At 60.7% G+C, this 13,599-nt stretch overlaps 1 protein-coding gene across 1 annotated transcript in view; it reads right to left on the bottom strand.

The window, feature by feature from the left end:
- TMEM132E (transmembrane protein 132E) overlaps window positions 1-12,812 on the bottom strand; it is a 56,409-nt gene extending 43,597 nt beyond the window's left edge. The window contains exon 1 of the mRNA XM_012790760.2: window positions 11,260-12,812. Within this exon, the coding sequence (XP_012646214.1) occupies window positions 11,260-11,326 (67 nt within the window). The 5' untranslated portion in view covers window positions 11,327-12,812. The remainder of the gene's footprint in view (window positions 1-11,259) is intronic.
- Between the last annotated feature and the right edge of the window lie 787 nt (window positions 12,813-13,599).

Below are 13,599 nucleotides of genomic sequence, written 5' to 3'. Positions count from 1 at the left end.
GAACTGTCAACCTTTTGGGTATATTGGTTAAAACATACTATCAAAATTAATTTCCTTTTCTTTCTTTCTTTTCAACAGTCTTGCTCTGTTGCCCCAACAAGAGAGTGAAGTGGGGTCATCGTAGCTCACTGCAACCTCAAACTTCTGGGCTTAAGCGATCCTCCTGCCTCAGCCTCTCAGGCAGCTGGGACTACAGGCATGGGACACCATCAGGTCAAGCTGATTTTTGTTTTTAGTAGAGACGGGGTCTCATTCTTGCTCAGGCTGGTCTTGAACTCCTGGCCACAAGCGATCCTCCCACCTGGGTCTCCCAGAGTGCTAAGATTACAGGCGAGAGCCACAGCGCCCGGCCTATTAAAATTAATCTGGCCTGTTTCTTTTTGCTCTTTATCATGCAATAAACTGGCCAAATTTATACATGTGGCTCACGTTATATTTCTACTGGACAGGGCTGATTCAGCTCAGCGGCCTTTATTTCAAAAACAGGGAAACTAAACTCCCTGGGAGGAGGGGTTTGTCCCAGGGTATGCAGTTGGCTGAGAAAAGAAGTGGTGGAGAAGAAAATGCCAGCGGTGGAGGAAGAACATCGTGGGAGGATGGGTAAGTGGGGGCCCCCTGGGTGGATCAGGCTTGTTCGAGGGGACTCCTAAGGGTTCTGTGATTCCCAACGATACAATTAAGAGTCACCCATCGCAGTAACCATTACTGAGCACTGACCGGAACAGGCGGGTGCATGACCTGTTACCCCGCCCTCAACAACCTTGCAAGATGGGTAAGAGTTTCCTTCTTATTGTTTACAGATGAGGAAGCTGAGACTGAAGAGTGATATGCCCACAGTCACCTGGCCACCCGGCCAGGAGTGGAGGAGGCAGCCCTGGGTCCGGGATCCTCAGGGTCTGAGCCTGTGCCTGTCCCCGAGCACTTTCGGGCTGCAGATTAGGAAGGCCTGGTGGCCTTCAGCTTGTGGGCACACCTTAGTGGCTGTTGTGGACAAGATGCAAATTTCAGGAAGCTGCAGCCTGGGCAGGCAGCTGGGGACACCTTCGGCATTGTGGTGGGGGCCAGCTGCCGGACCCAGGAATGCACTGGGAATGCAGGGTGCCGCCTGTGGCCGCTTTCCTGGGAAGGAAGGAGGGAGGGAAGGAGGGAGGGAGAGGGACCAGCTTTGGCCACTGCTGTTTTTAAAACAAGCAGCATGTTGCTAGGAGGCATCAAGGGTAAAAAAAAAAAAAAAAAGACCCCAAACAAAACAAGAAACTCAACCACCAGAAAGCAGCTCTCCCGGAAGTCTTTGGCACTGTCTTACACGTGCTTCCCAGCAGCGGCCGGGCTGCAGGCAGGAAAAGAAGGAAGCAGGCCCTGTTTACAGAGCCCTCCAGCAGCACACACGGCTCGTTCTGGGATCTCATTCGTGGGGCGGCCCTGAGAGCTGATGCTGTTCTCCCATTCTGCAGATGGGGAAGCTGAGGCTCAGGGGAGACACTACGGCAGGCCAGGCAGCCCACGCCACCCGAACCTGCATTTGTGTGACTCCAAGACCCGCCAGCATTCTCTGACATGACGGGTCCTTAGACCTTCCTGTGGGGCCCACACGGCGGCAGTGACTCCTGCACGGATCTGACCCCTCGGTCTCCGGCTGACTGTTCGGTGAAGGATGCGGAGGGAGGCTGAGCCTCCATTAAAAGTCGTGAGGGATGTCCCGTCCTCTCTCCCTAGGTTCCCCTCCTCGGCCGCGTTCTCTGGGACGCCTGACTGGGCCACCAGGATGCTCCTGTACCGAGAGGGGCCAGAACCGGCCGTGAGCCTCAGCAAGACCCTGCCGCTCTCAGGCCGTGGCTGCTACCGCAGTAAAGACACTTCCAGCACTGAGACTGCGCACGGGCTCTGTACCTTCTGCTTGCCACCCGGTCTCACAGAGGTGGGGACCCAGGAGCAGAACGCCGGGTCACACTGCCGGTCAGTGGCAGAGCGAGCACCTCACTCGGCTCCGCCCCTCTGGCCCCAACAGCGGGCTCTTCGCCATGCAGCGGTACCTTGGATGGCTTCCAGCGGCCATCCCCCATCCCAGGACCCCCAATCTCAGATTAGCTGCTGCAACAGCTTCCCCTTCAGCATCGCTCCAGTCTGCCCATCGCCCCCGACCAATTAATCGCGGAGAACCCTGCTTTGATCACGTCACTCCCTCACTCCATAACACTCAATGGCTCCCCAGTGCTCCAAGGAACACAGGGTCAAAGTTCTGAGGTGTCTTTAAAGATGACGCAGGTAAAGCATTATCAGCCACGTGCCCTGCGTTTAGCACGGTAACTTGCTGCTCCCTCACCGCCAGCATGGCTCTCCCCAGCCAGGACTCTCAGAGCTAGCCGGCCATCGGCCGCTTTTGCCCCGAGTTTCTGTCTTTCCAGGGGTATCAGGCACATGGGAGATGCTGATGGATTAGTCTTCGGAAGCAGAATTCTTGATCCTGGTCAAGGGCTCCTGAGGTGGTGCCTCCTCCGTGAAGCCTCCCCTGACCCCTCTAACAGTCTGGAGATTTGCCCCCTCCCTCCAGAACACTCTGTATCCCTTCCAGCGTGTCATGACTCTGCATTTTATTACAACCTGTGCAGACACGACAGTGAGGATGCCAGGCGGCTTGGTTTTAGAGCCGAGTGCAGGGGAACGCAAGGTGGAGGAGGAAAGCTCTGAACGCCAGGACCAAGCAGACAGAACAGGGGACCATTCCTGGTGCCCAGCACAGGCTGTGGCACATGGCAGGTGCTCAGCTAATAAGTGACCACTGAGGTAACCAGATAGTGCAATGGCTGCTCAGACACAGGCCCTGTGGTCAGTGGGGGCTGGGGGTAGGGAGAACTTTCCAGGTGGGGTGGGGGGGCTGGCAGTGCCCCAGTGGGGACCCCAGCCCTCCACACCGCTCCAGTCCCCTTCCTTCTCTCCCCACCCCGTCCCCAGCATTTCAGACCTCTTATGCATGGGGCTGGCTGCTGGCCGTTTTTCTCCTGCCGAGAACAGCCACAGAAAATTGAGATCATTTCTCTGCTATGTTGGCAGCTGAGAAAATGGCCATTTTTCCTATTTCCAATCCAAGAGTTCCTTCCTATTGGACAAAGGCCTTAGTAGCCGGTCTCTCCCCAGGAGGGGCAGAGCAGGGGAGGATGTAGGTCGACTAGGGTCAGGTCACCTCCTTGGCTAAGAGGCGTGGGCTGCAGTGGTCACGTGGCAGCAGGGAAGTGGCAGGAGGGACCCCCAGCTAAGGCACTTGCAGCAGGGCAGGGACAGGCAGCGAGGTCAAAGCAACAGGTAATCCGGAGTGGCTGTGGGGGGGACCACCCAGGGACTCGGGGAGATAGGGCTTTGCCACCCTGAACACAGGGGCCTCCAGACCTGCCGCTGTCACACTCCCCAGATCACAGTGGTGTGAAATCAGACAGGCCAAGCAAGCGCGTGTGATCCCTGCCACCCCGGGAGCTGAGTTTTTGTACAGGTAGATAATTAGTACAAAGTCAGAATCTGTGAAAGAAACTGAAGGTTGCTCAGTGTCCCGAATGCCCTGAGCAGATGAAGACAGCTGGCACCTGGCTTCACCGTTTCCCTACAAGTCACTTGTTCTCACCCTCTCTCCCCACCCTCCCCGCCCCTGCCTGGCTGGGCTCTGGCCCCTCCCCCTCCCTGCAGTTCCTCTGATGGCCTAGCCCTCTGCCCCTGGGGCTCCCATCCCGCCTGGCCCCTCCACCCAGAAAGCTGTCATAGTCACCCAGTTGTACCCTCCCGTCTTTGCTCAAGGACACTTTATCAAACGGTCCTTTGATAATGTGAATAACGTGCATCCGTCCCCGATGCTCACACACCTCTTAGGATGCCCAGTCTCCCTCACCCGCCACCCCCTTCCCCTGCTTTTTAATAGCACCTGCTGCCTTGGAACATAGGAGGACCGTGCAGAAAGTATCCAGCCATTGCTAACACAGCAAGAACGGTGGCATGGCTGGATACTTTCCGGACAGCCCTCGTACATAATTTGCTCATTTACTGTATTTATTATATTATTCACTGTCTGCATTTGCCCCCCGCCGCACCCCCCCCAACAAGAATGTAGGCTCCACGGGTGCCAGGATTTTTGCTGTGTTCACTGACTACAGTGCCTGGCCACAGTGAGCCCTCACTGAATACCTGTCGAGTGACAAGGAAGGTGCCTGTGTGTGCAGGTATGTGCACGGCGCTTCATTCGCCCATCCATCGGGCAAATCATCAAGCGCCTACTTCATGCCAGACATCCCCTCCCAGACAGACTCTGAGAATACGGCGACAGGGAAGAGATCACCCGCCGTCCCTTTCAGCCAGCAGGGAAGCAGGCAGTGCGTAATCAAAAACACGGCAAATCTGCAGTGGGCTGCAGGGGGTAGCGGGTCCTCGTTCATCTGAGAATCAGGGCGGGCTTCCAGGTGGTGGGTACGCTCTGGCTTGAAGGCTGAGCAGGGGATGGGTGGAAGAGCATTCTGGTCAGAGGGAACAGCATGTACAAAGATCGTAACATGGAAAGAAGCAGGGCTTATTCAAGGGAACTGGAAGAAGCCTGAGGGCAGGGGGAAGAGAAGGGCTCCCGGTCGGGGGAGGGGATGGCAGGGGTCAGTGGGCCTGGCCAGCCCGGCCTTGCCCAGGCGTATGGGCCCACGTGGCTGTTGGCCCATCTGTGCTGGTTCCCTGTCTGCAGGAGTAGCAGCGGGGTACGGCGGGAAGACCTCCATATGCAGGGTCAGAAAACCCGACTTCAGGAGCGGGTGTGGACAGGACTCTGCTGAGCCTCAGCTGTGCCCTCCGGAAAATGGGGACCACGAAGCTGCCTTCCTATAGCGGCCACCTGGGAATCCCATGAGATGGCGGATCTCAACTGCAGAGACGGAATTCTCAAGCATAGCCGTGCGTGACCGTGACCGAGCAGGTGCGCACGTGAGCGTGTGCCTGTGCGCCCAGCCCCCGCCGACGCCACTCTCCTACTGTGACAAGGCCACCACATCACCTGTCCCAAGCCACCACGAATACACACGCTTCTGGACCGGAGCCAGGCTCCCCAACAACCCTGGGGCTGGAGGGGCAAGGAGGGAGGGGTCCTGCAACCTCCCGGCAAAGGTGGTCACCTCTCTCCGTTAGCCCCTCACCACGCAAGGCACCAAAGGCCACCTCTCAGGGCTGGAGCTGTGCCTCCCTCATCAGAGTGGGGCCTCTCTGAAGATGGGACTGTGTCCCCCTTGTCATACTGCATGTTGCTCGAGGGCAGGGACCATTTCTCCTCCCCCCTTTGTCTTCTTTAAAAAAAGAGAAAGGTTGTCACTCAGTGCGACTGTGACTGATTCTGTTAAGAGCTGGCCACCTCCAGGACTGGGTCGGGGGATCGTTAAGGTTAAGGGCAGGGGTATCGTGGCTGCCTGTTCTCTCAGGCCCAGGGGACTGCCCTGCGGGGTCCCATGCTCATTCCTGGCTACCTCTGAGAACCTGGGCCATTCTTTGAGTCACCTCATCCATCCTGGTAACCCTGGGTGCATCATGCTCCCAGCTCCAAGGATCAGGAGAGACAGGCCCAGGGAAACAGAGACAAGCTGAAAATCCTGCCAGCAATCACACATCCTGCCTACTGCCCCCAGTTAGAACTGAACAGGGAAAGTCATTCCAGGGAAGAGAGTAATCAATGGCCCATCCTCATGGGCCAGAAAGGTGTGGGTGAGGATACAGCAGGAAGGATTCAAGTCTGATAAAAAGCAGAACTTCCCAAGGGCAGATAATTATCTAGGTAATTTAGGCAAAAAGAGATTTTCTTCAATTATCTTTTTCTATCCTTATTATTATTATTTTGCACTGAATTATTCAGTCTTGCATTCATTCATTCGGCAACAGGCATTGAATTATCTAGGTAATTGCTTTCATTTTCCACTTCATCCTGCTGGTTTGTCTGCTAGCCAGGAGGGCCTGGGGCTGAGGTGTGTGCTGGTGGGGGAGGAGGCGTGCTGGGAAGGAGGAGGAGCTCAAAGGGGCAAACAAGAGAGCCAAAGGAGAAAACGACTTCTGGACTCAGCTTATTGGTCCTCAGACTACTCTATCGGCTGGCTTGGCTGGCTCTCGTCCCCTGTCTGCCCCCCTCCCCTGGGCAGTCCATTTGTCCCCTAGAGACCGGTGGCGAGGTAGCTCACCGAGTGTTGGCGTTCCGTGATACACCGGCCTATCCATCCCTGGGGACTGCCGGACACGGCACACCCAGCTGCATTGGCAATACCGAAGCCCACTCTTCTTTTCATTTAAAAAGACAGAGAAGGGACATTTTGAAAGAAATTTATGTTCGTAAAAATACACACACACACACACACACACACAACTGGTTCACTAATCTCTTATTAAAATTCTGTGTCGAGCACGGGCGAGGAAGGAGGAAGGAGGACGCCGGGGAGGAAGCAGGGAGGAAGGATGGCATCCACTTGTTAGCATCTGCTGCAGGCGTCCGCGGAGGGGCGTGGGCGTGGGCAGAGGAGGACCACAGGGGTAAGAAGGGGCCTCTCCGCCACGGAACAGAAGAGTCAGGAGGGGCCTTGGAGAGCACCATCCCCGCTCACTTGGAAATCAAGACTCAGAGAGGCAGGTGAAAGTCCTGTGGCCACGCAGTAAACGGATGACAAAGCCAGGGTTGGAACCCAGGCGTCCTGTAGCCGGAGCACTCTGCGACTCCAAACTGCTTTGAATTTTTAAGAACCCGGGCCTTTGTCTCATCGCCCCAGCTGGACGTCAAGATCCTGAAAGAAAGCTGGGGGTCAGATCTTGAGCCCCTCCCCGTTTCTTCTGTAGTGATTGGTGAGGTTTGCAAACTCAGCAGCACTATTGGTGACCGACTGATTATCTGGCTGCGGGACCAGAGGCTGGCTTGGGGCCTCACGCGTGTCTCTGGAAGAAGCTGCAGAGACACTGGATGGTAAATGTGGCGGAATCTGCGGAGGGGCCGGGGCAGACGGCCAAGCCAAGAACCCCGTTTGGGCTCTGGTGCTAGTCCTGATTGGGAGAACTAAATTGCAGAGTGACCTTGGCCCGGCCCGTCCCCTGCGTGTGCATCTCCTCATCCACAGGAGGGCTGGATCCGGTGGTTTTGTGATCTCCTTCAGTGCTGCGGACATCGTTATAGGCAGGGTGACTAGGTGACACCCTGCCCCCAGCACACACTCCCCTGCCCCAGGCAGCTGGGCCAGACGCTGGTGGCGGGCGTGGGTGCCTCCCTGGGTTTCAGTGCCTGCAGCAGCAGCAGCAGCAGCACTGGCTGCCAACCTCAGGCGCAGGGTCTATCCATTCCAGACAGCACCCCTCTCCCCAGCAGGGGCCTGGGGGGACGCCCAGGTCCGGCCCTGAGATTCCACAGCGGCCTCACCTCCTGCAGCGCAGCACCCAGCTGTCCTCAGAATGGATTCCAATAAAGCTCATTTTCTGCCACCAAGTTTATAACACATCCCCACCTACTGGTCTTAAACATTAACAAGGCTGTGTTGTGGCAAACGGCTCCACGAGGCCGGAAGGGAGATGGGTGTGGGAGAGGGGAGGCAGGCGGCGAGGGGCTCCCGAGGCCTGGTGCTCCCCCTGCCCTTCTGCTGTGCTCCCCCTGCTTCTCCAAAGGGGACCAGCGCTTGGGTGATCGGGGGACAACAACCCACAGGGGAAACTCAAGGTTGCCGGGCTGGGGACCACGGAGGTGAGGACACATGTATTTGAGGTCACGTATTCAGAGCGACACGGGATACTGCACGACCGTGTCGTGACATGGCACCTGAGACACGTGGATCTTGTAAGTGCCACTCAAGGGGCGCGGCGTAGGCCTGCTCTCCTCTCTCCCTCCCTGCCCCCCTTCTGCCTTTTGTCCTCCCACCCCATCCATTCCTTCTGAGCGCCTGGTATGGGTCAAGCCCCGAAGTGTCAGGCAAAACTGTGGAGGGCATGGCTTCTGCTCCAAAGGCAAGGACGTGGGGGTCAGGTGCTTACATGGGCAAACATGCCTGTGCACACCTGTCACACACAAATATACGCAGCCTGTGAGGAGTGCTAGGAAAGTAGCGTAACGTGCCAAGATAGCCCCCAAAAGAGTCCAAATATTTCTGTTGGCGCATGTTGGCCGCTGGTGAGAAGCTAGGGGCTAATCTAGGGAGGCTCCCTGGAGGAGGTGATATTTGAACCAGGCTTCGAAGGCTAGGTAAGGATTTCTGAAGGCAGAGTATTCCGGATGGAAGGGCTGGCGGGTGCAAAAGCGGAAAGGCAGGGAAGTGAGAAGAGAGAGTTCTCATAAGGGACGCGGAGAATGTCGAGAGGGCAGTACCATGGAGGTGAAGATGTGGGTTGGGACAAGATCATAAAGGGCCTTGATGCCAGGGCAAAGAGTGTACCCTGGATCCTACAGAGAGTGGGGAGCCAGTGGGGGTCACTGACCGATGTAATTAATCAGCTCTGTAAGAGAATTATCACCACTCTGCCCCCCCCCAACTCCTATTAAAACCACAAATGGAGCCAAACGTCTCTGCAAAGATACAAGAAAATGGCCTTCGCATTTGTTCTCTGGAAGAACTGGGAACAGCGTAGGGGGTCAGGCATGCCCCTCTGCCACCCCACAGACCAAGCTGGGCCCCGAGAGATAGTGGGGCTCCACTCGCACGGTCCCTGCCCAGCAGGCCTGGCAGAAAGTGGGCAGGGGAGATGGGCCAGAGACCACGCTGCTGTGGAAGATGGGGAGTGCGAGGCAGACAGGCCAAGGTCACCCTGCCCGATGGCGCCAGAGCCAGACACAAACCCAGGCCACTTGGCTCCCAGTCTGGCTGTGTGGTCAGAGCCCTGAGGCCTCAGTAGCCTGCCAGGCACAGAAAACTGCAACTGCTCCTCCACCCCCCAGCATCTTGGAAGAGCCCAGAATCCCCAACCAAGAGCTGCACCCTCTTCCTAACAGGGGAAGGGGTGGCTGGATGGGTGTCAGGCAGCCCCAAAGGAGCGAGGCCCAGGGGAGATGGGTTTTTTCGGGAGCTGGGATTTCTGTTATTCTGGCCTTACTTATCTCGGGGGGACAGAGCTTTAGGCATCTGCTGGCACCCTTCCCTGAGGAGGAGGAGGAGGCTGAGGCATGGGATGGGGAAGAGACTTCAGGACGCAGCAAGGGGTCTTGGAGAGGGAGCTGACAGTCAGGTGGGGGGAGCACCTGCTCAGCAGGGGACCCAGGCCCCCTCCTCAAATATCCTCTTTTCCATCAATCACCCGGCCAAGCCCTGGGCGCTTGCATGTGCTAGGCACTGGCTGCGAGGAGAGACAGAAGAATAAGCCCATGGCTCTGCCTCCACCGCTCCAGGACTCCAGGGCACAGAGAGGGCACTGGCACTTAAGGACAGCGGAGGCCGAGGTAACACTCCAAGGGAAGCGCAGCCAGGACACTGAGGCCTGCCTGGAGCTGGGTCTTAGGAACAGGCAGGCCTCTGGCAGGCGAGGAAGGGGAAAAGATCTTTAAGGCCAGGCTCAGGGATCAGGAAGGTGGACAGTGGGGACCTAAGGACAGCGTTTGAGCTGCCCAGCGGTGAGCCATGCTGGGCGTGGGGAAGGGAACTCTGGCAGCAAGAGGCAAGAGGAGGGGAAGAACCACACCTAGAGCCAGGCCTGAGCGCCCCCCCCTTCCTTCTACTGGGCATGGAAACTCCCTGCTTGCCAGGGCTGGGTCACAAGTGCAGCCCACGCAGCGCCAGGCGCACACAGCAGCCCACCCCTCCCCATTCGCAGTCTTGCACTGGAGCTGAGATTGCTGGTTCGCGTTGCTCCCACTTCCCTCACCTTACCCCCGCCCCCCTGCTGGCGCGCTGCCCTGCCGGTTCCTCCCATAAAGAACTGAGGTTGGCTGTCTCTGCAAAACAGCCCCCCTGGAGTCACCCCCTGCCGGGACGCAGGGAAGAACCAATCACCCATACACCAATCCCCTTCTCCCTCCTAGCCACAGAACCCTAGACCCCACGAGCCCACCCTTTTCTTATTCTTTCAACCTTGAGAATGTGCCTTGGTCAGGGTGGGAGAGACAGCTGGTTAGAGACCTCGGGCACGCTCCTGGCGGTGGGCTTGGGCAGGCTCTTAGAGACTGGGCAGATCTGGGCAAAAGCTAAGCATGGCACATCGAGGGTCCTTCCACGAACGCGGAGCGCGCTGCCTCCTCCATCTAAGCCCCTCTCCATCCTGTCTGAGGCTCACTCCTCAGCGTGGGGCATCGAAGGCACCCTCCCCACGCTCCCCCTGCCTTTGCTGGTTGGGGAAATGTGTCCCCAGGCCTTGCTGGCTTCATGTTGGGAGGGGGCAGAGGACAGCGCTTCTCCATTCTTCTCCCGGAGCTCGCTCTCGCCGGGCTCGGTCAGCGCCCCTCGCCTCCTGGAGCGTCTCCAGCTTGCGGAAGGCCCGCCGCAGCCTCCTCCTGTCTGGTCTGAGTTCCCACTCCCGGGGGCTGTTCAGAGACCCGCTGTCCCCCACCTGTATCCCCGCCGTCCCACAGCCAAAGCGCGTCAACCTCTGCCCCTCTCTCTGCCACCCCCTCTCCCGCGGAGCCCGGGGCGAGCCTGGGGAGCAGACGCAACAGATTGCAGAGCGCGGGAGCGCGGAGCCCGCTCCCTCCGCGCGCCGCCCGCGGTCCCGGCCTGTGCGGTGCCCAGACCCCCGCCCTCCGGGCTCGGCCGAGCCGGCCATTTAGATGCAGCTCACAGGACCGCGGGCGGGCGGGCCGCCGCGGCTCCCCCGGCTCCTGCCAGTCCACTTCCCCTCCCGGGGACCGCGGCAGGAAGCCAGGCAGCGGGCGGCGCGGCGCCGCACCGGCCTGCGCGCCAGGGGCGGGGGAAGAGGCGAGCCCCGCGGATCCCAGAGAGCCCCCAGCCGGGCCGGCTGCAGGGAGAGACCGGGGGTGGGGACGGGACGCGATCCAGCGGATCCCTCTAGATTTCCGTGGGCGGACACGCCCCCAGACTCTTGGGTTTGAACCCTTCTTTATAAGCCGGAGAGCGCTGGAGCCACCGCCTCCCCCCACCCTTTTCCTGGGCCGGGCTCGGTCCCCTCGGCGGGCTCGCAGCCTCGGCTCCAGCCGGAGGGCTCAAGGGCCGGGGTAACTCGAGCTGCAGCCCGAGACGCCGAGCCGGGAGCGGCGGCCGCGAGTCGGGGATGCTCCTTTCCCCGGTCCTCCCTGTGCCCCCCCAGTGGCGCCCGCCGCATCTTCACCCGAGTCCGCGCGGAGACACTTACCGTGGGCGAGCAGCGCCGAGAGGCAGAGCAGGGCGGCGCCACCGCGGCCCGACATCCCTGGGGCCATGGCCGAGGCGGGGACGGGAGGGTCCGAGAGGGCAACAGTCCGCGACGACTTGGCCCCGGGCTGGGCTCGGTCACATCCAACTCAGGGCGGCCGTGGCGCCAGGCTGTCTCTGCTGAGGCTTTGGGGGCCAGGGAGTGCAATTCGGGGACACTTTGCGGGGAGGGGGCGTCCCAGGCGCCTCCGGCTACACCCTCGGAGCCGGCGGGGGCGCAGCTCGGGGCGGGAGGAGTCTCCACGTCCCCGGCTGGTGCCCCCTGCAGGATCTGCGAGGCGAGGGGGGAGCCGCACGTGCGGTCCGGCCGGTGGCCGCGGGCGTCCCGGGGGCTGCCTACAGCCGACTGCCGAGTCCCCTGGCCCCACCGCCCAGCTCGAATCCGAACTCGCTCGGGGGTGCAGATTTGCAACGCAAGCCCCGATTTCCTCGGTTTCGGTAGTAACCCCACATGGATAGGCGCCGCTTTCTTCCTCCAAGCGCCCTGCAGCAGCCCAGCATAAAAATCCCAGGTCAGGTGCAAATGAATGATTTCTTTCGCAAAGAAACAGAAAATCCAGGCAACTTTAATCCATCTGGAGAAGGAAAAGTTTCCGAGTAGTGCTGAGACCGGCGACACGGGTCGCCACCACCCTAGGCGACGCCCAGACAGAATGCCCGAGGCGGGCGGCCAGATATTAGTCCCCTCGCAGGTCTGGCTCCTCGGCTCCAGCCCGCTTTCTCCGGTCTCGACCAGGGCCCGGGCTCAGCGCCGCCTGCCCGGGAAGCGGCTGGGAGGCTGGGGCGAGGGTGGCGCGGCCGGCACGGGCTGCCCCATGGAGATGGGGCTCGGAGAAGCGAGGGCGCGGGAAAGCCGGCTAATGCGCCCCGAGCCGAGCCCTGCCTGCCCCGGCCGTCGACTCCAGCCTCCCGACCGTGAACGCTGTAGGATGGAGGGGCTCGGCCAGCCCGCCGCGGCTCCGCGCCACCCCTCTCTCCGCTTAAGTCTCGCTGTCTCAGCAGAGGGGCAAGTGCCCCGCCTCGCTCCTCGCCTTCCCGGGGGGAGCCTGCACAAACCTTGAACTTTTCCGGGGTTCACAGTCTCCGACGCCTCCTGCTCCCGGCCGCCCCCGCCCTGCCCCCGGACGCCCGCTCGCCCGCTGTCTCGGTGCAGCCGAGCATCGGCTCTCGCTCGTTCGGAGTCAGTTTGGGCGAGCGGATCGCCGCGCCACTCCGGGCTGCGGGCGGCGAGACGCGGGCACGGCGCCAGGGGCCGGGGCGCCCAGCACCCGCGCAGCCCGCGGCCAGGGAGGCGGCAGCTGGTGCCTATGGGGCGGGGAGGAGAGGAGGTGCCGGCAGGGGGGCCGGCTCCCCATGGACGTGTGTGGGGGGAGAAGAAGAATCAAGGAGCAAAAAATCGAAGAGGAGGCGGGGGGAGCCACAGTTGCACGAAGCAGCCGCGCCGCCGCCGCCGCCTCCTCGGCGCTCGCGCCTGCTGCTCCGCCGTAAATGACTCGAGAGAGAGACACACACACTCGCGCTCGCCCGCCCTCCTCCCCCGTCCGGGATTCAGCGCCCACCCGGGCAGTAGCGGGCGCCGAGCTCGGCGCGCTCGCTCCCCTCCCCTCCCCGATTCCCCGTGGTCACGTGGCCCCGGAGCGCGCGGCCCACGGCTCGCGCGCCACGGAGACTCCCCCCACCCCCAGCTCCCCCTCCTCTGTCCACGTGTCCATTCCGCATTCCCAGCCTGGGGGCGCGCGCGGCTCCTTAATGAGACTCGAGCAAGGGCAGACCTCGCGATTCGCTCGCCCCTGTTTTATGTTTTTCCCCCACCCCCCAATGCAGGCTAGCGCCGGGACCCAAATGGGGCCGGCCGGCCGCGGAGGCTGTGTTTCTCCAGGGTAGACGCCACCGCAGTCACCGAGGTCCCTTTTCAAAGGATGCACGCTCCCCCACCGAGCGCCGGAGGTGTTTTGCAGCCGCTCTGCCAGAGGCGCGGGTAGGGGGCACCCTACCCCCACCCCCAGAGTCTACGTGGGGCTCTCTGGGGCACCCGGATGGGCATCAGCCTAGCTACAGCGCCCTGCTCTTCCTGGCCCGCACCGGTGCTCTCGGGCTTAGCTTGGTGCTGGCTGGGTTTGGGGCGCAGCTGGCGGAGACCCACTCGGCTGCGGGCGGAGGGAGGCGGAGAGGAGGGGACGTGCCTTCCTACAGGTTGTTTTGCAAGCCTTTAAAGGCGCGTGGGGGGGGGAGGTGGGGAACTGGTCCTCTTGCACACTCACCCAGGCACCTGCTGACTGGG

This window comes from Microcebus murinus, chromosome 18, assembly GCF_040939455.1.
Source record: "Microcebus murinus isolate Inina chromosome 18, M.murinus_Inina_mat1.0, whole genome shotgun sequence".
NCBI lineage: Eukaryota > Metazoa > Chordata > Mammalia > Primates > Cheirogaleidae > Microcebus > Microcebus murinus.
The sequence above is the reverse complement of the archived record's forward strand: the minus strand, read 5'-3'. Positions and strand labels throughout refer to the sequence as shown.